This window comes from Grampus griseus (assembly GCF_964374135.1).
Source record: "Grampus griseus genome assembly, chromosome: 8".
NCBI lineage: Eukaryota > Metazoa > Chordata > Mammalia > Artiodactyla > Delphinidae > Grampus > Grampus griseus.
The window spans coordinates 21,278,053-21,301,530 of NC_139002.1; the positions used below are offsets into that span (position 1 = coordinate 21,278,053).

The 23,478-nt window shown below is 36.6% G+C and overlaps 1 protein-coding gene across 1 annotated transcript; it reads right to left on the reverse strand.

Moving 5' to 3' along the window:
- Window positions 1-293: 293 nt before the first annotated feature.
- Window positions 294-23,311, reverse strand: HOATZ (HOATZ cilia and flagella associated protein; the record flags this gene model as incomplete). The annotated part of the gene is made up of 6 exons (XM_082660469.1): window positions 294-351; window positions 2,542-2,594; window positions 3,177-3,236; window positions 22,009-22,079; window positions 22,563-22,601; window positions 23,086-23,311. 6 exons carry the CDS (start codon window positions 23,309-23,311, stop codon window positions 294-296), a joined length of 507 nt encoding a protein of 168 aa, XP_082516595.1.
- Window positions 23,312-23,478: the final 167 nt, after the last annotated feature.

The window sequence follows — 23,478 nt, forward strand, 5'->3', positions numbered from 1 at the left end:
CATAGACCAAATATAGCAATTTTGGAAATACACTTCAAATGAAAACAAGATAAAGAGGAGTTTGTGAATGTATAAGATGAGAGAGACGATTACTGTGTGGTACCAAATACAGTGATATTCACTAAGTAAAATAGACACAAGTATTCAATAACTGGTAAAATTCCTAGAAGTGCTACATATTTAACTTTTATTTCTTTGTCTAATTTAACTGATTCCAATGATCCTGATGTAAGAGCAGGTTGTTTCAAAAGTGAAGATCTAAGTGAGCCATCCTCTCCCATGTGTCAATCAAATTAGTCCAAGGCTTTGACTTCTTCCTGGTCTTCTTTATCTGACTCTGAAATCACTTTCCTGTTGGCAGTAACATGAATCAGTTCCAATACACAGAACTCTGTAGTTGTGAACACAACGTGGCATGAAAAAAACTTTTGAAAGTTTCTCCAATAAAGATTTACTGTCTTGCATTCTGACTATGCCTTAGATTTTGCAATCAAGTGTAAACATCTGTATGGGAGGAGTGGTCATTCCACTGTCAAGTGTGACCTGAAGGGCACAGGAGCAGACTTCCTAAACTTAAATATATTGTGCTTACCTGAGTCAAACCTCTGAGATTTCATCATTGGTGATTGATTTCTTTGGATGACCCATTGTTCCTTCTTGTCAGCCCTCTTTTACGATGCAAATATTGGATAAAAAAACATAGTGCCACTGAAACTTTACTATGTACACACTTTCTAGTTCTTTCTTTCTGACAGAAGGGAACCTGGAGTATCCTAAGATCTGATGAAGGAGTGATGGTAAGGGCATATCTGTATATGTGGGGAAAGTTTGGGTAGATAGGAAAGGATGGAGGGAGGAAAAAGAGGGCAAAATTAAAATTGTGTTTAAGATATTTCACAAATTAAAAAATGTTTACAAATTACTGTACAGTATAGAAACACCACTTTCTAAATTAGCTAATGCTGAACTACATGACATTTTTTAGCTAAAATTTTTTGTTACAGGGAATTCCCTGGTAGTCCAGTGGTTAGGACTTGGCGCCTTCGCCGTCGGGCCCAGGTTCAATCCCTGTTGGGGAGCTAAGATCCTGGAAGCCACTTGGCATGGCCAAAAAAAAAAATTTGATGGGGGGTAACAAATATTTTCTGAATTCCTACATGGAGGCAGTGTGCTAGGCACTTTGGGTGACCCAGTTTCTCACGGAACTTACAATATAGTCATAGACGAGTAAAAAATATGTGAAAAGTTAAATAACAACTTAAGAGATAATAAGAGTTGAATAATTATAAAATATGGGCACAAAGTAGTGCATGACTAACTGCCAAAAGAATGGTGCAGACAGTGACTGTGTAAGAAGCTCAGGGGAAGAAGATGTCACAGTGAAATGGAATAGAATTCAAGGCTTCAGGACACAGGAGGGAGGCCAACCTGGTACACAAAAGGAATTAGGTAAGCACTTAAATCATTAAGAGAATTATCCGTTCAAGTTGTGAAATACTGTTTTACTCTTAGGTGAATCTACATGGATAGTAACAGGACTGTTCTGATCACTCCTATAAAAATATGCACAGAAATCTAAGGTACCCAGACAGATCTGTTGATACAATTCAAGTAGCAATCTTCATTATCTGAATCAGATAAGTAAACTTTTGACTGGACTAGTTTTGCTTCACCCTTAGAAGCTAAGTCAAATCATCTAGCTGAAAAGCAAGAAATTAAGTTGTTGAACATTGTATAGACAATATAGCCAGGTGATTAAGTGATCCTTCCATTTTTTCAGAAGTTTTAAAAATCAGCATAGACATATTAATTTTTCACTAATAACATCTGATAACATTCAAGGAAGTCAGCCTCAATACCAATTAGATAAGAATAAAAATTCTATTACTTTTTGTTTTTCCCTGAATGTAGTATGCAAATAAATATTTGTCAAATTAATGTTGAGTTAGCCACATTGGGTTTCAATCAGAATACAATAATGAAGACATTTACATTTTTTATTAGGGATTCTTTCGTGATTAACCAGTGATAGCCGGTTTCCTTTAAACTCTTCTGGACCATGTTCCTGGTGCTGCTCTAACATTATTCCGGTGATAAGGCTATTAACCCATCACTGTGAAGCTAGAGCCCTTGCTACATAAACTTAGATTTAGCAAGCTTAGGTATGCCTTTGGTGGTATCAGAGTTGATAATCTAGAAGACCTGCTGATCTGCCAAAGATGGCAGGGCTAGGTGTGGGTAGGTGTTAGGGGTACTGAAGGGGAGTGATGGCAGGTGAATACAATTACCCAGGATGAGAAAGGAGGGGAAGAGAATGTGTACAGACTCGAGGTTGATCTACTCTCCTGTTTGCACCAGTTTATACTTGCATGTTGCACAGACATGTAAGTGGGCACAGGTTTTAATGTAGATGAGCAGAAGAAAGTTTTCTCAAGGCAAGAAATCTCTAAAACAGTGGGTGGGTTTTTAGAAGATTTGAAGGTAGGGAGCAAACTGATTGAAAAAAAAAAAGAAGCACTTCTTTGACAGAAGTAAACTTACTTTGCTTTGTGTACTTTGGCTTTTGGTTTATAAGGAAGGGAAACCAGTTCTTTCTAAAACAAAACAAAATAAAAATAAAAAAGGAAAATTTTTAGTTCTTGCACTGACTGAAATTTACTTACTTGAAAAAAATCTGAGGTAAAATTATCACAGAGTTTATAATGACCAGCTTCTTAAACCTGGAGACTGTGGGGTTAGAAATGGTCCAGATTAGGGGGTTCATTCAGGAGAGTGTGTTTGTACATCCGGAAGTGTATGCGGTGCTATTGCTTTTATTGTTTTTTCCTCTTCATTTAGCATTTTTTTTTGTAGGATCTAAGCAAGATCAATCATTGTAAAACAAATACTAGCAATGAAGTAGCCCATGTTAATATCCTACGGCTTTACAACATGTGACAATAAGCCCAGAGACAAGAGCACCATTTCTGTGCCAGCAGAGTTGCACACTGTGGAGATATCTTTGGTTTATCAAGGACTGTCAGGTTATCTGATGTCTATGCCCTGCCCCCTCCAGCATACCTAGATTTAGGGAGTAAAGCTATAAAACCTCTCAGAATTTCCCATAGTTCATATCACCACCACCCCCACCCCGCCCTGCCCCAAGGTTTATCTGAATGTCTCACTATCAGTCTCACCGAGATCCTTTCTTCTCTTTGTTTTTTTAAGAGTTGGATAATCTCATCTCTCTTTTTAGCCTGTTTAAAGGAAAAAAAAAAAAAGAGCAGATGAGTCTTTTGACTCAATAATAAAGCTATGTGTCCATGGTGGGGGTAGGATTTTTTCCATTTTCCTTCTTGTATTTTGGGGCAGAATTAAAAATTTTTTCCATGATAGTTTTATACTTTTCATTTATAACACAATTCAGTTTTTATTCCAGAGGATGCTGCTTTACAAAATAATTTGAATTTGATTCTAAATGGAGAGAATTTTTCTTGCCCATATAATAACTTTTATTGACTTTACTACATGAACCATACTAAGAACTTGATATGTTTTATCATTATTTTCTTATAGTAACTCAGAATTTTGACATCACTATCATCCCATTTTATATATGAGGAATGTGAAGAATACTAAGGTTAAATACCTTACTCAAGGTTTTAAGTGGCAGAACTGGATTTGATACCAGCTCTACTTGAAAACAAAGCCCAAGCTATTGGCCACCACACTAAATTGCCACTAAATGGTAGCAAGACACAAAATCAGCCAGCTCAAACAGCATGCTGCCATGGACATCCATGGCAAGAGGGCTCTTCTAAGTAGCGTACATACAGAACAGAATCTCACACGCCATTGCTCCTCTGTCTTAAGATATTGAGACATGCGCATCCTCAGGTGAGTTTTCTTAAGAGTAAAAAACAAAACAAAACAAAACCCCCCACTATTTTAGTGCAGGCACAAAGATTTATCAAGATATAGACTGTATACAAAGAGGCAAATATGGGTACAAAATTTTTTTCATAGAATACAGTTATGTTCAGTATTGGAGATGGCGAGGCAGAAAATCGCATCTGGAGTGTTTGTGAACAAGAGGAGAAAGAAATCTGAGAATCTGACAAATCAAACTTGTAGGTTCAAATGGCCAAATAAAATGAAAGAAGCTCCGCTTAGATCAAGGCTAGAAGGAAGATATAACTGAGAATGGACATAGATTTGTCATATTTCGGTAAAAATTCTGTCATCTATCCATCCATTCAAATTTATTAAGCACTGCATTATTTTCCTAGGGCTGCAGTAACGAAGTATCAAAATCTAGATGGCTTAAAACAACAGATATTTATTGTCACATGGTTCTGGAGGCTAGAAGTCCAAAACAAGGTGTCAGCAGGGCCATGCTCCCTCTGAAACCTGTAGGGGCATCCTTCCTTGCCTCTTCCTAGCTTCTGGTCATTTGCTGGCAACCTGGGGCTTTCTTTGGCTGGCAGCTGTGTAGCTCTAATCTCTGCTTTCGGTGGCATGTTGCTTTCTCCCTGTCTTCACATGGTTGTCCTATGAGGACACCAGTCATGTTGAATTAGGGGCCCACCCTACTCTAGTATTAACTTCTTAACTAATTTTAAACACAATGATTCTATTTCCAAATGAGGTCACTTTTCATGGTACTGGGGGTTAGGACTTCAACATGTCTCCTTTTTTGGTGGGACACATTTCAATCTGTAATGAGCACCTATGATGCAACATTACTGTGCTAGGGGCTGAACAAAATACCATTCTTGCCTGCCAGGTGATGGCAGACTTGTGGAGAAAAAGACAATAGTCTCACCTCACATATACTACAACGGGATTAGAATAGGATGAAATAAGAGAACCGAGGAGGTTCAGATGAAGGTGTGTATGTATCTGTGGGGGAAACTCAGAGAAGATATCCCAGTGGAGGTGATGTCCAAGATTAGGCCTGAAAGCGTAGTCACCAGATAACAGTACAGATGGGATGGGGAAGAAAGCTTTCGAGGCAGAGGAAACAGGGTGTGCAAAGCCCTGGAGGCTGCATATTACTAAGTAATTCCTCAGGATGAGTCTTTAGTCCTCATGGCTGCAAGAGAAGCTGCAAAGCTCAGGCACGCTCCACCGAGACGTGGGAGGAGGGGCTGTGCTGCTGCACGAGTAATCGGCAGAGTACACTGCTGCTTTGGCTTTGCTTCGTTCCGCTCAAGTCATATTAATCTTGCCTTTTAAGAGCCTACAGAGTTTTAATTTTATTTATTTTGGGACAAGATTTCTTCTTTTTACTTGAATTTAAGGCATCATGTATCACAGAGATTGAAAGGAAAAAAAATTCAGGGTCTTTTAAAAGCTAAGCTTATTTTTTTTCCAGTTATACATATACTGGTATCTATTCTTTTTCAAATTCTTTTCCCATTTAGGTTATTACAGAATATTGAGCAGAGTTCCCTGTGCTATAAAATATGTTCTTGTTGGTTATCTATTTTAAAAGTATAGTAGTGTGTATATGTCATTCCCAAACTCCCAGTTTATCCCTCCCCCGCACCTTTCCCCTTTCGTAACCATAAGTTAGTTTTCTGTGATTCTGTTTCTGAAAAACTAAGCTAATTTAAAAATACCTGTCAATTTGCTATGGATTGAATAAAATAATGTCTATAGAAAAAGACCTGGGATATTTTCAGTGTAGATATTCAATGTTAGTTTCTTTCCCCCCATTACACATGTACTCAGTGGGAATTAAATGCTCCCATACTGTGATTACACAGCACTTTATACCCTTATTACAGTATTGATATTACTTTCCCTGCTTTATCTCATAGTTGCTACCATGTCTCTTTCAGAGTGTTACTCATCCTTTTATCCTTCCTTAGAGCTTAACAGTGCCTTGTAAATGATACTCAATGAATTTTTGTTGAATTGATTTGTCATTATATATGAATGAACCCATTACACTAATGCACAATCATTAGTCTAAGCAAAAAAAAAAAAGTTTTAGAAAGTGAAATTAAACAGTGGGTAAGTTTAGTTCTTAAAATCCCCTATGAACAAAACTATATGATTATTTTCTGTGTAACTATTGGGTAGTCACAGGCAAGTTATATTGTCATAATGCTTCTAATATAAATGAACAAATATTTAGTTATAAGACTTTAAATAATAGTAGGGTAAAAAAGTCATTCATTTAAATTTTGATTTCAGGTACTTTTTTATTATAATGGATTATATTATATTACAAAAGTTAATCCGTTTTTTAATATAATGCACCAGAAACAAAGTTTTCAAATATGATTTGATTTCTGCTTCCTGGACATGTTTCCTGGGAATGCATAACAAAACTACTGTAGGCAACTGTGTCATCAGAACAAAAACAGTGCCAACTATTCTAAGAAATCTCTGCCAGGATAACTAAATACATTCAGTGGTAAGAGAAAATTCTTACAATTTACCTTATTAGTAGGGATAAATAATTTACTTGTTAATTTCATAACAACAAAAGAATTCTCATTTCTAACCATGGTGTTTCGGTTGTGTTCATTAATGGAATTTATAAGACATTTAAATCATTTATTAATTCTTAAAATAATAGCATAAGGGGGTCAGAATTTATAATTTTTTTTCAGTTTTTGTTGTGATATAACTGGCATACAACACTGTGTAAGTTCAAGGTGTACAGCGTAATGACTTGACATGTATACATATTGTGAAATGATTAGTACTTGAGTTTAGTTACCATCCATCATCTCATATAACTACAAAATTGTTTTTACTTTTTTTTTTTTTTTTGCGGTACGCGGGCCTCTCACTGCTGTGGCCTCTCCCGTTGCGGAGCACAGGCTTCAGACGCGCAGGCTCAGCGCCCATGGCTCACGGGCCCAGCCGCTTCGCGGCATGTGGGATCCTCCCGGACCAGGGCACGAACCCGTGTCCCCTGCATCGGCAGGCGGACTCTCAACCACTGCGCCACCAGGGAAGCCTTTTTTTAACTTTTGATGAAAACTTTTAGGATATATTCTCTTAGCAACTTTCAAATATACCAGTACAGTATTTTTTATTATAGTCATAATTTGTATATTATATCCCCAAGAGTTATGTATCATAATATATTTATAATATTTTAATGCTGGATATTTTCTTATATTATACATTTTAGTCATATTACTTATAGTTATATCCTACTCCCGAAAAAATAAATTACAGAATAAAAAGTGATTTTAGTAAGTTAGGATATGATCATTTATACATTTAATATCTCATAGAAGGTTAATGAATTTTAGTGCCACTTCAAGGATTAAGCTGCTGAGTTCTCTATTTTTGGCTTTTCAGAGCCAAACAATTTGGGTGGTAACATAGATTAGTGGAGTCAAATACATTTGGGTCTGAACCCCAATTCTGCTCTGTGATTAATGGCAAGTAATATCTTAACTATTCCTCCTGGTTCCTCCTTTCCTCCTTCCAATGTAATCACTATCCCATTTGTTAGAGGTTTGTGACCTTGGGTAAATCAAAGAACCACTTCTCTGAGTATTGATTTCTCATCTATAAGGAAGGTTGTGAAAATTGGAGATAATACAAACATTGCTTAACAATGCATGGCATACAGTGGATATTCAATAAATGGTAGCTATTATTATTATATAAAAATTTTTTTTCAATGCTTTCAAAATGTGAAAGAGTGGGAAAAAGGAGGAAAGGATGGATTACCCACCTTCTGTGTACAGGCATGGAGGATTTTTGATGATTCAACCTCTTACCTACAGGTGAGTTAGTGACTAGAGTTGGAAGGAAGAAAGGAGAAACAAGGAGGGATATCTAAGATATTACTTGCCCTTTATGCAGTAGAAATTCCTCTACAAATTCTCCAGTGTATTATAAACATTTTCCTCAGTTAAATTTCAGTTATAAAAAAGCTCTTAATAAGCACTAGACTCTAAAAGAAAGGTCCTTTCTTCTCAAGACCTGGTTCTCATATGAAAAATGCGTTTCTTCCTTGTATTATGATTAAAAATTTTTGACTGAAACATTCATCAAAGATAGCATATGGTAGTGTTTATTTCTCTGATTACCTATCTACATTACCAAAAGAAAATTTCTCTTGACCACCACAGTATAGGAGACTAATTACTGAATTTAATCTTAAGAATATCTTAGAAGAGTATTGAACTGTTTCCAATTCAATAAGCTCTTTGCTTAGTTACCTGGCAACCATCCCGATACCTAGAGAATCTAGAAACTCTTGAAACCAGTGTGGTATAGTAGTGAAGCACATTGGCTCCACTGTCAGATGGACCCAGGTTCAAACTGTCTTTACTATATTTTAGCGGTGTGACCTTGAAAAAGTCACTTACATGTTTGTGCTTCAGCTTCCTCATCGGTAATTATAAAGCTTCTCAGACAAAGCTGTTCTGATGATTAAATAAGGATATGAGTAAAGGACTTAGAGTATATATGCTGTGTAGTTAGTTCTCAAAAATATTACTATTCTCTGGTGAGAGGAGCAGATGGTTGGAAAAGGAAAAACACTTGAAGAAAATAGACTAGGAAGCACTGGGGGAAATATATTAACTCAAGTAGAAATTAAAAAGTATTTATTCTTTCCATTGGCTATCAATGCAATACATGCTCATGACACAACCATTAAAACGTGTGAAAAAAAGCACATAAAGGAAAATAATATTTACACAAATTCATTGCTGAATCTAAAATCTTAATATAAGTTTAAGATTTTAAAACATGTAAAAATTTTAGAAGAACCCTAAAGGACCTCTAAAATAAATAATCTAAGGATTTAAAGATAATACATCAAAGGGAGAAAGGCAGCTAGGGGAGCAGCTTAATGATCATGATACAAAAAGCATGCTCAGTGATGAAAAGCAGATAGCAGTTCATCCAATTAAAAATAAATGGAGATGTAGAGGCAGGAACAAACTTAGAGTTGCTGAAAGATGGCGATAAGCCTCGCTTGACTGGGACAAGATGTTTGTTTTGGGGAATAGAGGTATATAGGATAGGATAGTTGAATGGCATCATGCTGAGGACATTGACATAAAGATAGCTCTGTTTATACTTGATTTAGTAGAAGATAGGAACTATATTTCTGACCTCAATATTAATAAGTTAGAAATAAAAAAGAGATAAGAAGACTTCACAGATTTGGAAATTAAAAAGCATACTTCTAAATACTTCATGGGACAAACTATAAATCAAAATAAAAATTTAAAAATACTTAAAGTGCAATAATAATGAAAACATTAGATAGCTTGTGAGTTGCAGCTAAAATAGTACTTTGAGGGCTAGTTATAACTATAAATACTTATATTAGAAAAGAGAGAAAGTGGAAAATTAAGAAACAAAGTGAGAAGGGAAGGAAGTTAGAATGAAAATAAGAACTAACCCAAAATTGAAGGGAGAAGTAATAAAAATCAAGAACTGATAACATAGGAAACAAAAATAATGACAGAGGATAATAAAAACAAATGTTGGTTTTTTGAAAAGACTATTAAAATAGATAATCCTTTGATATAATTACTTAAGAAAAAAGGATGCAAATGATTAGAAATGAAAAGGGGTAATAACTAGAGCTCAGCAGAGAGTACAAAGATGATTAAAAACACCATGAATCCTTCACACAAATAAATTTGAAAATGTAGATGAAATGGACGATTTCCTAGTAACTTACCAAACTATTGCAAGGGAAAAAAAGACCTATTTACTCAAACACGAAAACAAAATAAACAAACAAACCAAACCTATAGTACTTATGCAGATTAGCGCCATATTTTTCATTTCAACTAATTTTAGTCAATATTTAGCTCATTGGTTGGGCTTGCCTTGGATTGAGTTGGGTCTACTTGCTGTACTATCCACTACTTCTAATAACCTTGGCTTCTAAGTTAGCTTCTATACCAGAGTCTTTTTCTAGGTTTCCAAGAACTGTTGCAAAGGGTATGTATATAGTGGAATATAGTAATATTCTTTTCTCCCTTGATTTTTGACAGGGTTCTAATTGAGAACCCTGACCTGCACTGATCTAGAGCTGCAGAATTATCATGACATTTACCTCTTAATCTATATTTGTAGAGAGAGGCATTATGATAAAATTTAATTATATTTTATTTACGTGCAATGGTTAAATTAACTTTGCCCACACATTTTGCTCCATAGTTGAAATTTCAAAATATACCTTCAGTGGTAATTTTTCTTTTTGCAGATGATGAAGATAGGGTTAAGAAAAATATGTGAGAGTCTCTTTACAGTATGAGCAAGCCAGTCCTGATTGTGTCGTTTAATCAGGATGTGGATACCTGGGTGACCATGTCTTTCATAATCTACTCATCAACCTTTGAGATTTACCACTTTGGTCAAACCATTTCATTTAATGCTAAAGCTTATTTTGTACTTCTTAAAATTTTATTTTTCAATTATGGGTTAAAAAAAGAGGGAAAGCAGAGAAGATAAAAACAAACTTTCATTGGGTACTTGCTGGATGTCAGGCTTTGTGTAATTCCTTTAATCCTGAGGTAGATGATATTATTGTCTCCTTACAAATAGAAGGAACTCAACCAACATAAAAATTAACAACTTTTCTCAGGGTCACTTAACATTAATTAGGTACCTAGTAACTGCCAGAGCCAAGGATTCAAACTCATTCTCAGTTCTGTTTGACTCCATGCTTCTTTTGCTATACTACTTAAAACACATAGTAGAGATTGTGGCACACTTACACACACATACACACACAGTAACAGAATGGTTTCTTTATTCAATCTTGATTCTGGAAATGAAGAATTAATTAGGATTAACCATGGTGAAGAAGACAGTCTCTGCTCTCACAGAAAAATTTATATTCTAGTGGAAAATGTGTGCTATGGGAATACACAGCAGGGGGAGCTAATCCAGAGTGAAGTCTGCTTGATCAAAGTTAATTTACTTATTTTATGGGATCATGTAGCACTTTGCAAAAAGTGGTTAAAGGGTAAAGAATAGTCAAACTATAGTGGTACCTATAAACTGATGAACTTTCTAAGATCTTATTTAATGTACGCTAAATATTTATGATGACTTTTGATTATAAGTATAAAATGAGAATTACAGTACATTCCAATTTTAGAATATTACCTAAGCAGAACCAAGTTCTGTGGTTTTACAGAGATTAGAGAACATTATCTGATGTTTTTCTTGAGGCTCCAGAATTTAAGTTTTATCTCTATGCCAATAATTGCAAGTTAAATGCCCGATGGAATCACAAGGGAGTCTTAGTTCTTATTCTACACAGTCAATCTTCAGTAGCTTCTATTCCTGTTCTGTTACAAAATGCAGTTGGGGAAGGTTAGCATTACTGTTGGCTTAAGGTAAAACTATGTCTCACATTTGGGCTTGATTCCAAAAGGCAGTATGTGCCTCTTGGCCTGTTGATTTTGATAGCAGAATGCTTCAACTGTGAATTTACTCTATGAATTTACTACCATTCCCTGTGTCTATTAATTGAAATCTGCTATGTAGATTCTACAACTTCCATATAGTAAATTTATATCTACTATAATAATAAGATGCAGAACTCTTGGCCCGCAAATGATCTACCATGTACTTTAAAAGATAGCCTGACTAATCAGAGAAAAGGCTTTCTCCAGCTCTAATCTGATATTTAGAAGGTAGATCTAAAGGCAGTCATCTATGGGAGTGGATGTTAGAGGATTATTAATCGGAGGGAGGAAGAATGCTGACTTGCAGAAAAAAATGCACGTCTAAGCACATTTTCATACCTCCTGAAAATTGCCTGATCCTGGCTCAATTCCCAGCTTGGGCATATATAATTTTCATTTGAAAAATAGTGGCTTACTAAAATGAGAGAAACATATCAGTCATTACATAAAAGGGAGTCAACAATTTTTCTTAAATGTAGGTTTTGATAAAATATGAATTTATCTGTTTTGAAAAAGAAAAAAATGTGTATTTTCTTGGTTCTGTTACATATTTTTTCTTAATTCTGTTACATATATTTTAATGCAAAACCAATAGTAATTACCTGAAGAGCATAGCTCTTATTTTATTTTTTTAAATACTTTTCCTTTTTTAAATATTTATTTATTTATTTATTTATTTATTTATGTTTAGCTGCGTCGGGTCTTCACTGCGGCACGCCGGCTTGTCTCCAGTCGTGGCGCACGGGCTCCAGAGTGTGCAGGCTCAGTAGTTGCAGTGCATGAGCTCTGTAGTTGTGGTGTATGGGCTCCACAGCGCGTGGACTCTGTAGTTGTGGCACACAGGCTTAGTTGCCCCGTGGCATGTGGAATCTTAGTTCCCTGACCAGGGATGGAACCCACGTCCCCTGCATTGGAAGGTGGATTCTTAACCACTGGACCACCAGGGAAGTCCTGCATAGCTCTTTTTAAAAACTGCTTTATTTATTTATTTTTTAAATTCCCCCAGCTTGTTTTTAATTTTTTAAAATTTTTATTGGAGTATCGTTGATTTACAATGTTGTGTTAGTTTCAGGTGTACAGCAAAGTGAAAAACTACTTTAATGTTGCTTTAAAAGGCACTTATTTTTTAAAAAAAGCAATAAGTGAGATTTGAACTTTCATGTTGAGAACAGTATGAGCATAAAATGAATTATTACACCTTTAAATTCAATAAAGTATAGATATATTAAAGATACTTCTATATGTGATTGAATTATATACTATTGATGATTCGGTCAACGATAATTACCAAGACTTGTCCTTAGCAAACAAGTAACTGCTGAGTCTTTAATGTTTTCATCATGTTGATGGTCACACAGATATGATGAATGGGTGAATGGGACTGACCTCATCTTTCAGGTATGTCTCTCCTGTCCTGCCCATTAGGTTGTACGAAGGAGAGGGTGGGGGATTCTCCATCCAGATGACTCTATCTCATCTCTGGCCCATACTTCTCTAGCCCATATATTTAGCCCACAGGCCTATTTGACAGCTCGAATAGGCTTATCATTGCTTATCTCAAAGGCACACTCCATGAGTCTAAAACTGAACTTCTAACCCCTTCCGCCTTCCCCCAAAGCCCCTAACACCTGACCTTTATTTAACGTTCCTTGTTTCAGAGAATGGCACCATCCATCCTGTTGTGCAAGCCAGAAAACTATGTTATCTTTGATACCTTGCTATGCCTCACCATCCATATCCAATACACAACGGAAGTCCTACTTATTTTACTTCCTGAATATCTCTTAAATCTATCTACTTTTTCCTAATCCAAGCTACCATCACCTCCCAACTGGATGATTGCAATGGCCTTCACTCTGGTTTCCCCACTTCTGCTCCAGCCACTTTTAATTCATTCTCTTGAATTTTTTCAAACAAATCTGATATTATCATCCCCCAACTTAAAACCTTTCAATGGTTTCTTATTGTTTATGTACTATGGCCTAACCTTCCCATCACCACACTGGCCATTCAGCTTTGGACATGTGCTATGCTGTTTCTACGGTCCGGAATGCTCCCGTAGTGCTCCCTCCACTGCTCCTTCTGGCCTAATTAATGCCCACTCTTCCTTCGAATCTCAGCTTAACCTTCACAGAAATTCTCCCTGACACTTTTGGTTGGCTCAATACTGCCCTATTAAATGTTCCTCTAATATCATGTAAAATTCTTCATAAGTATCTCTCTCCTTAATTAAATTGCAAGTTTCAGATAAGGACAGAGTTTGTATCCTGTTTTTTGTTGCCGTTCATCATTGTTCTCCAGTGTCCAGCACAATGCCAGGTGTACAGCAAAGTGAAAAGCTGCTTTAATGCTTGCTTTAAAAGGCACTTATTCTTTAAAAAAGCAATAAGTGAGATTTGAATTTTAATGTTCACTCAATAAATATTTGTTGAGTGAATCTTGCACAATTTTTCCAAATCAGATTCTCCTAACTTTTGGCTTGGGGTCTTATCCTACTGTTGATGTCTTTGCTTGGCTCTTCTTGCCTGAGCTTGACATTGTCTCTTCAGCTTTGGCCCTTTCCTTGCCTATGTCTCTTCTTTTTTTAAGGCTACAAACTTTTCAACTGCTTTGGGCAAACATTCTGTAAAGTTCAGTTTGGCCTTCTGACTCTACACTTCAGTGCAGGGCCCTCACCTGTATGCATTGAGACCCATACAATGTCCAATTCAACTTCACACATAGAGACTAATGTCTACACCTACTCCAACATCTACATTATATCTATTGGGAACATTTATGGCCATAAACCCCAGAGAATGCAAAGGTAATATATAAAACTTTATAACCACAATTAAGAACTATCTTTTTTCTTTCTGTTTTTACTTATTCAGTGCTCTAAAAATTTATTCTTTAAAATAAAAGTTTCAAAGTTTAGATAAAATATCTTAAATAACTTCTAAGTTTTTTCAAATAAATTACCAAATTAGTGTTACAATGAAAATATGCCTTTTTCTTCCTTAAATAGTTAAGAGTTTATCTCAACAATAGAATCAATTATTGGTAAATTGATTTTTGATCAGTATCTTTTGGCTTGGCCAAGAAAAAATTACTATAGTTAGGTGAATTGTCTCATATATTGATGGCTCTAAAGTAGTTTTCTGGGTATGGCAGTAGGGAATGACACAAAAGTTTAGGGATGTGATTGGAGTTTGGGGGAAAGGTACATGCTTCTAGGAATTTGCTTTTTTTTTTTAAATTTTAAAACCAAGCCTATCTCTGCACCAAATTTCTACTATATAGAATATTGTCTTGTCCCATGTGTTCAAGTCCTTGTCTTGTTTCTTTGTCTAGTATCCCCGACAGTCTGGGACAGTGGCCTTGACTTATTTTCTACTCCTGATGCTGAATTCTAATTCCCACGTCAAGATTTCTTTTACATGCTGTTGAACCTTGGCACCATGATCTTAAATTTCCATTTATTGCCTTTTCCTGGTATCGTTTCCTTCAGAGAACTGTTAATGCTCATTGACTGTGACTTTCTTCTGTGGCCTACAGACTATTTCCACTCTTGTCTGTTGCTTGCACAACCTTTTCACAAGTGACTACGTGTCTGTTCATTACCTCTGAGTCTGTGAGGCCTCTGAGTCTTGGTGAATCCTATTTTGGACCGTCCTCCTATTAATGAGTACCTCATATGCCAGCCAGCTCAAGGAACTGGACTATCATGCAGGATTCTGGTCCAGACAAGTTAACTCATCTATTTATTCACTCATAAGCATTTATTTGGTAGGTTAGGAGATCATCTGATATTTGTCAGGTCCTGTGATTATAAAGTCGAAGAAGTCATGATCCTTTTCCTTAAGAAACTTAGAGCCTGCAGGAGAAATACCTCAACTACACCACAGTACATACCTCAAGAACACCACAGTACTATATGTCAGTGATTATGACTGGGGAATGCACAGGGTACTAGGGAAGCGCAAAAGAAGGGGCATTTGTTATCAGCCTGGGGAATATATAAGGATGAAGAAAGACTTGAATGTGACTATTTTTGAATTGTTTTTAAATACAAGTAGGCATTAGCTAAAGGGAGAAACGGGAGAAAAGCATTTTCAAGCGGAAGAAACTGTAGACTCATTGTCGCCAAGCTGATCATGTCTCCTAGGTTCCTGCCTGTCTTTGATCACAACATTTCACCAATGGATCAATGTATAGCCTTGTTTTATGTGTATTTCTCTTTATAGACACCTTATTTAAAATACCTTGTTGATTCATCAACATTGAGCTCATAGCCAGCAGCACTTATAACTCATGTCTGAATAAAGCTTATCTAATGCATGTATTTTCTCCATAAGGCATATCCCAACCTGCTTGTACTTAAGAACACTAGACAGTACTTCAGCACTTGGAGGCTATTTAAAACAGTGAAATCATCAAAAAAAAAAAAGCAAAAAACGTGGCATTTAATAACTGCAAAAAGGATACTGTTCACAGTATGAGCTGAAACAAGAAGGCAGAACATTGCCTTGTTCAACCTCAGCTAGGAACATGTGTTGGGCAACTCAAATTTTCTCTGCTCTGTGAATGTCCTCCAATGACCATGAAAGTGCTACAGGTATTGATTTTGGGGTTACAAATAAACTGTTGCTAGTGAGCTAGTAAGTGAATTTGCAAATATGGAATTGTGAATAATGAGGATTGACTATATTACCAACACAGTGGCTTGGGGAACTGCACAATCTCAGGAGCCAAATAGACAAACGGCTGTATCACCTCAGGCTCCGAGGGTATGCTTGACCACACCTATGGTGACTAAAATACCTTAGCATAGAAAGTGATTAAATGGTGAAGTAAATATAGATACATAAAATTTTAAATTTTCTTCTCTGGCTCCAATATAACTTACCTACATATCTTTTCATCTTGATAGAGGCAAAGGGAAAAGGCAGATTATGGATTTGATTTCAGGTATGTTGTATTTTCTGAGTTACCTGATCCACAGAATTACCCAGTTCTTCAATAAATTCTATTTGATTCACCCTACTGCTTATAAGGTGTTTACAAATTTGAACAATAAGGCTTCCTGTAGCTGGAATCAAATTGATAGTTCTGCCTTTATTTTAAAAAATACACCATCCTTTTTTGCTTCATTCTGTGTTCAGTAGTTTAATCATGTTTTACCAGGAGATAGATAGTATGGGTCCTTGCCTAATTGTACTGCAGGGCTTAAAATGCTTTTATTTTGTTCTTAGGGTGAATGTATACAGAAGAGAAAGTATACAGATCTTTGGAAAAAAGAGGATGCAATGCATTTGGGGCATGACCCTAACCAACTCTGGGGCTGGGTCTGCCTGGGGCAATGAATTCAGCTATTTGATCTCAAATCTCATTTCTTACCCTGAGTATCTTTTCATAGATGTTGCTAAAGAAGATTAAGAGGGGAACCTCACCTGTCAACTGAAAATGTTTCCCAAGATTGAATAACGTTTCAAAACAAAGTGGTACAATAGAGGATTTAAAAGAGTGATTCATATTTATGCAATCTTTTAATTATCATTTACTACCAACAACATTTGCTCGTTACTGTGAATGCACAGTCTGTTTTTATGATTCTTCCTCTTGAATTCTTTGACAAATTAGGGACAACAAGAATTTAAATAAGTATCTTTTGTTGGTGAAGGAGAAATCCACCACTTCCTAATGGTATTTATTTTATGGAGGAAAAGGAACTTTGTTATTATTACATGAGGGCAGGAAAGTAAAATTAAAACAAAGCCAGATAACACTGTGACTGAGAAAAATTTGGTTTGTCTGGGAAGCCATTCCTGGGCAATTTGACAACAAAGAGGATTTTCTTTTATCTGAGCATCCTGGGCAATGACACTGAGGAAGTTTATTGTATCTTTGGTTTGGCTCTACAAAACTGACTTATAATGATTCTGAGCATCCCTTTGAAAGTGTAAGATAATGGAGGATAATGTTAAAGTTTTCCACTTTCATGATTCGGTGTCTAAAAATACACCTTTGTGAAACTTCTTAGACTCTTTTTCTAAGAATGTTCTCATCATAGCATGATTTGCTTCTGGTTCACTGAAGCACCATATAGCAAATTGACTTTTGAGGAAGACTTACACTATGGTCAGTATTGGTTGTACAGGTTGTGTGACTGAACAGATTAAAACCTCATTCCCAATAAAGAGTATATATTTATTGTTGTTCTGCAGATTGCATATTTTCCTTGTGAAAATCTTTAGTTTATATTCACTCACGTTAAAACTCTGATTCTAGATGGACATTTCTAAATACGTCATCTATATACATGCCTTAAAGTACTGCTCTGATCTTTTCTTCCTCCTCCCAGCAAATGAATCATTTATAATTCTTTTCATAAAGAGATAATCAGCTAAAGAGCTTTCTTAAAGGTGGCAAAACTAAAAAGCAAATTAGTTTTATGATTTCAAAGAATTAGCTGACTATTCATTTCTTATAATGTTTTCAGACTACTTTAGAACTCTCAAAGGAAGAATAATGGTCCAGTAGAGTGCTATAAGGTTTCCTTTATGGACATGGTAAGCCATTTAATCTTGACAGACTCAAATTGTTCTTGATTTTCTGCCATGGATATCCATCGCAGAAATAGTACTTGTGATTAATAGCATTTTGTCCACTAACCAAAAGCATTTATAAGGTATACCTGGAAAATATTCCAAAATGGAGGATAACATTAAAGTTTTAAAAGTTTAGTAACTGAAAAATCAGTATCAGTTGGGGAGAAAAAGCTATAAAAGTACTTTTAGGAGAGACAGAGATAAATTTTTAGATTTTCATTAATTTTAAGGAGAAAGTGGAAGAAAAAACCTTTAAGAGACTTGATGGGAAATATTTTTTCGCTTTTTATAATGAAAATTATAACAGGCATTTTACTTATACAAATGTATATGTTCAAAATATGTAGAAGATTCTCAAATTGAATAGATCATTGTAAATGTTTTATTAGTTACCTAGAACCTCCCACCTCCCCATTTATGTTCTGCCATTAAGGTAAGAATTCTAGGATGGTGGTGGCAGCAATGCAGAGAGAGTACTACGGACTTAGAAAAACAGCAGTGTCCAAAAGTAGATTCTATGTCTTAGTGATTACAGGGAGTCACATTTCCTCCCATCATATATAGACCCACGAGGTAAAAGCAAAACCGAGATGTGAGGGGATATGCTAAATTGGTCCTAAAGCAGACTTGCAAACAGACTAGCTTTGGGGAACATTCTTGCAAAAATTGCCAGCCTAGAAAAATTTGCCAGATGTGTATATGTACAAAAGGCTAACCCAAGTGGTGTTATCACTGTGTACAGCATATGTTCACTGATTAATTCAGTTATGCATTTATTTATTCAATCAACAAATATCGATATTTACTGAGTTTCAATAGCCGGAAAAGCACGAGAGTTAAGTAAATAAGAAATGACCTCTGCCCTCATGGAGGAAAAGAGAGTTAACATTTGTTGAGAGAAAACAACAGCCCAGCGCTTTACATATCTTATACCAACTCAATGAGGGGGATATTTTTATCATTCCTCCTTCTCTACCTGAGGAAAGCTGAGTCTCACAGGGGTTAATTAAATAGGCTGCTCAAGGTCACTCATATAGTAAGTGGCCGAGTCAGACTTCCAAACCCTATGGTGCCTGGAATTTAGCAGGAAGGACAGAAACATACCTATAACACAATACCTATAACGCAATTACCTATAACACAGATCGTGACTTGCTCTGAGAGCACAGAGAAGGGAGCTATTCATTCTGTTGTCTCTAAGTCCCCTCTGGGAAAGCTTCACAGAGAAGTTGCATTTGAGCTGGGCCTTGAAGGTAAATGGGGGACAGCATTTTAGGTAGAGACACGAAAGTGCATTGTAGGTTGAAGAAAGAGCGTATAGTCACCGTTTCTCATACTTGTATTCATACCACAGTTTTGAATTTTAGAATATTTGGCAGCATAGCTGAACAACGCCGTGGCCAGCAATCATTACAACACAATGAGTCTCACAGGCTTTGGAGTTAGGAGACAGGCTTTGAATCTAGGCTCGGCCACTTACCAGTTGTGGGAACTTTGGAAAATCATTTAAGCCTTGTTTGATTAAATGGGAATAATCATCATGAGGCTATTTTAAGGAGAATATGAGTTGATGCATATACAGTGCTTACTTTAATATATATAGCACATGGTATATACTCACTAAATTGGGTGTTATGAGTACCACATCACAACAGTATCTGCGGATAGCTGTAAGAGCCTTCAGTTATTACACAATTCTCTTGCTTTTTTCACCATGGCATTGTTTGACTAGAACTGTATCGTACCAAACTGATTCAGCTCTCCTATATACTCACAAGGCACAGTTTCAGTAATATTCTCTTTCTATACTGCTGGCTTGCTGCTTGGTTAGGTCTCTTATCTTGTACTCTCAACATAATAGAATCTTCTTTATACTGCATTGCAGGACCCACTTGACTTAATGTACAATTTGGCAGATATCACAGTATAATGTGCATATTTAGGTTTAGAAAAAATATATTTTACCCATTTACCACTTCGGTAGCACATGTGGGGAGGGGTACATAATATGCCCAAGCCTAGTGGTGAGAACCAACAGTACTGAGTAGCCTGCATTGGGGGTAGGGTGGGGTATAGGGGAAGGAGGAAGGAGAGTGGTAGAAGCCAGTCAGGTTATAGTCAGACTGGAAAAGAACTTGAATACCATGCTGGAGAGTCTGGTCTCCATCCTGCAGAAATGGAGAGCCAGGGGAAAAAGAACAAAAGTAGGTGTATGGACTGAATTGTGTCATTTCCACCCCCACTCCTGCAATTCCTATGTTGAAGCCCTAACCCTCAGTGTAACTCTATTTGGAAACAGATCCTTTAGGGAGGTAAAGTTAAATGAGGTCATTAGGGCCCTAATACAATAGGACTGGTGTCCTTACAAGATGGGGAAGAGACACTAAAGCTTTCTCCCTCTGCCATGTGAGGATGCAGTGAGAAGGTGGCCATCTAGAAGCCCGGAAGGGAGGCTTCATCAGAAACCAACTCTGGAGGCACCTTGATCTCAGACTTCCAGCCTCCAGAACTGTGAGAGAATAAAATTCTGTTATTTAAGCCACCTGGTGTGTAGTATTTTGTTATGGCAGCCCTAGCAGACTAATACAGCAATACAGCACAATAGGATTTGGGTTTTAGGAAGGTAACTAGTGCAGCATGGAGGATATTCTTTGTTTGCTCAACTCTATACATTCTTTGAGACTCAGTTCCTTTGGGAAGATTTCTTGACTCCTTAAGCTTGACTTTGATGTCCTTCAATGTGTTCCCATAGTATTAACTGCATACATCTATCATAAAAATGTATCATAATTCCTGCCTTTAATTGGCATTCTCCCCCACCAGATTATAAACTCCTTGAGCTCAGGGAACACATCTTGTCTTTGTATTCCCAGCATCTAGTATGGTACTTGGCACATGGCAGGATCTCAATAGATATCTGGGAATTAATTAAGTAATTAATAATAGAAGAACCTGAGGCAAGGAAATCAGTTCTAAGACTACCATTAGCAGAACATCTACTTGTAACTCATCATATTGTCTTAATTGTTTGACAAAAGATGAAAGAAGTTGATAACAGTTTTTCTTTAATCTTTTATTTCTAATCCCTTCCAAAAATGAAATTAAAATGTGCTGAAGAAGTCAACTTTTAATGATTTTTGCTTCACTGAGAATTAGGTTCCCTTCCCATTATTAAGTGCTGGTATAAATATACATTATCTAATATCCTCAAGAGAGAATAAAATGCTGACTATTTCTGATCACTTAATTTTTTTGGAGGAATCACCAAGAGTCCACAAAGGAAACTAATGTGATCAGCAAACTCAAATGCATTGTTCTGTAATTTATGTAGAATTCTCAATAAGTCTTTTGGACTTTGCCAATACATCTGTTGATTAAAGACATTAGGCCAGACGAATCCTCTATCTGCTTTTATAGTACAGGAACAGTTAGAGGAATGGAATTTATCCATTAACCAAACAAAATGTTTCTATAAATCACTGTACTAATTGTTGAGTTAGGGGCTGTGCCTGCAAAATAAAAGCAAACAAGGGATGTTGCCAAGAAGAGACACGTTCAGTTGATTTGACAACACCAATGTGTTTGATTGCAGCCTTTAGGCAAACTGGCTCTAGATGATGGACTCATTCCTCTGATCATTTATTTTTGACCTATTAAGTCAATTCTATTCAGTTTTTCCTGTTCTTACAATATTTCTGTTCTTACAACACTGTATATGGTTTGGGGCCTTATTGGGTGGAAAGTGTGTGAATCCATCTTTCCCCACTTCCCTCTGATTTCATTGTTCTTACACATCCTTGGGCTTTTGCAGAGACTGAGAATAGCCAAAGTTTAATAGAATTTCTTAAACTTTAATTAAAATTCTAATAAAGGTTTTCCTATTGCTCAAGCTGACATACTAGAAGCAGAAAATTTTTATATACATACGTTAAAAAAAGAATAATTGGGATGATTTGGAAAATAATAATGAAATTTTAATGAAAATCAGATGACTTTCTGTAATATTGGCCTACCTTTTGGAGATACTTTTTTTTCTCCTCAGATTCCTGAATCTTTAGGGTTTCAGCAGTGACATCTCTTTTCTCTAAAGAAAACAGAATCAAATACAATCTAAAATAATTTTATCATGATTTTACAATAATGTTGATAAAAAATTAAAGTTTAAAAGGCAATACATAAAGTTGGAAGGTAAACACAAATACGTACTGTCTTGAAACTTTATGAACCAGATTCATAAATAACTGGAGATTGAATTAATTAGCTCTGGCTGCAGGGAACCTCTAATCTCTTTAGAAGAGGAGTATCCCGAGTCCAGAGACAAGAAAAGGTCTCTAAACAGAACTTACTTGAAGTATCGTAGATTACAATTTCTACATTCCTACTCAATATGTTATAGGAATTTAGGCATTTTCCTCTGGATAAATGGGGTGGTCTCTGAGGCAGGGTCTTGGTATGCAATTCAGAAAGTTATGCCAAAGAAGAAGTTGTATCTTTACACTTATTACCTATTTTTTTTTTAAGAGTCTAGGAATCAGGATATTGAAAGGTGTAAAACTTGGTACTTAACTGCTTTTCTCAAGGAAAAAAGGCTGGAAGTAAATTTTCTCTAAAAAAATACAAAAGGGAAGTAGTCATTGGAAAAACCACAGCATTAAAGGTATTTAATTTTTCCATACCTGTAAAAATTGCATAACAGTTTCCCATCTTAGGCCTTACAGGTTAGGGAACTTGGTTCCTAATGTTGACTCTGCCTTCAACCTTCTCTAGGGCTTTCACTTTGGAACTCTATTATGTGAAAAATCATCCTTCATATCCTTTCAGCCAACATATAACATTTGCCCAGATTATTCTATACTGTTTAGACAAATAGATGTCATAACCAAGGGATATTTTCAGATGGACTTTTAGATGTAACAAAGATACCACCGATCATTTTGGGGTGGAAGGATTGCTGGGAAGATTTTAGAACTGTTTGTACAGGGTTTTAGACATTTAGAATTAGGTTCTGCAGTTTCTCCTGGGAGGGGCTCTGGTGTCTGCCCTGTGGTTAGGGAGGAGGCAGAAATCGCTGACAGGAGGCAGCTACTCACCAAGCACACTGCCCCTCGAGGGCCGCGCCACCCGCAGACGCTGACTGCTACCTCTGGACAGCACCAGCTGAGATTCGTTAGGGGGATACATTGATGCCCCGATCCAGAACTGCTTGGCCAAGTTGGCATCGCGATCCGAAGAGCCGGTGAACACCAGTAATCCCTGCTGGTGAGTTTCACAGGACTCCTTTCGGCTGCTAAGACCGTTGCTGGGCCTCGTTTCCATGGCAACTCAGGATGCTTCTCCAAGCTCCCTTGCCCTTCTCCCAGCCCCACCCCGCCCACCCCACCCCCAAGCCTCCGCCGGAAACTCGCTAAGTTGGCCACAACCACGGCCGGAAGCCCTTAGTTTCCTCGATAGAAGCTGGGGTCTAGCGTGCGCCCTTGTGCGCC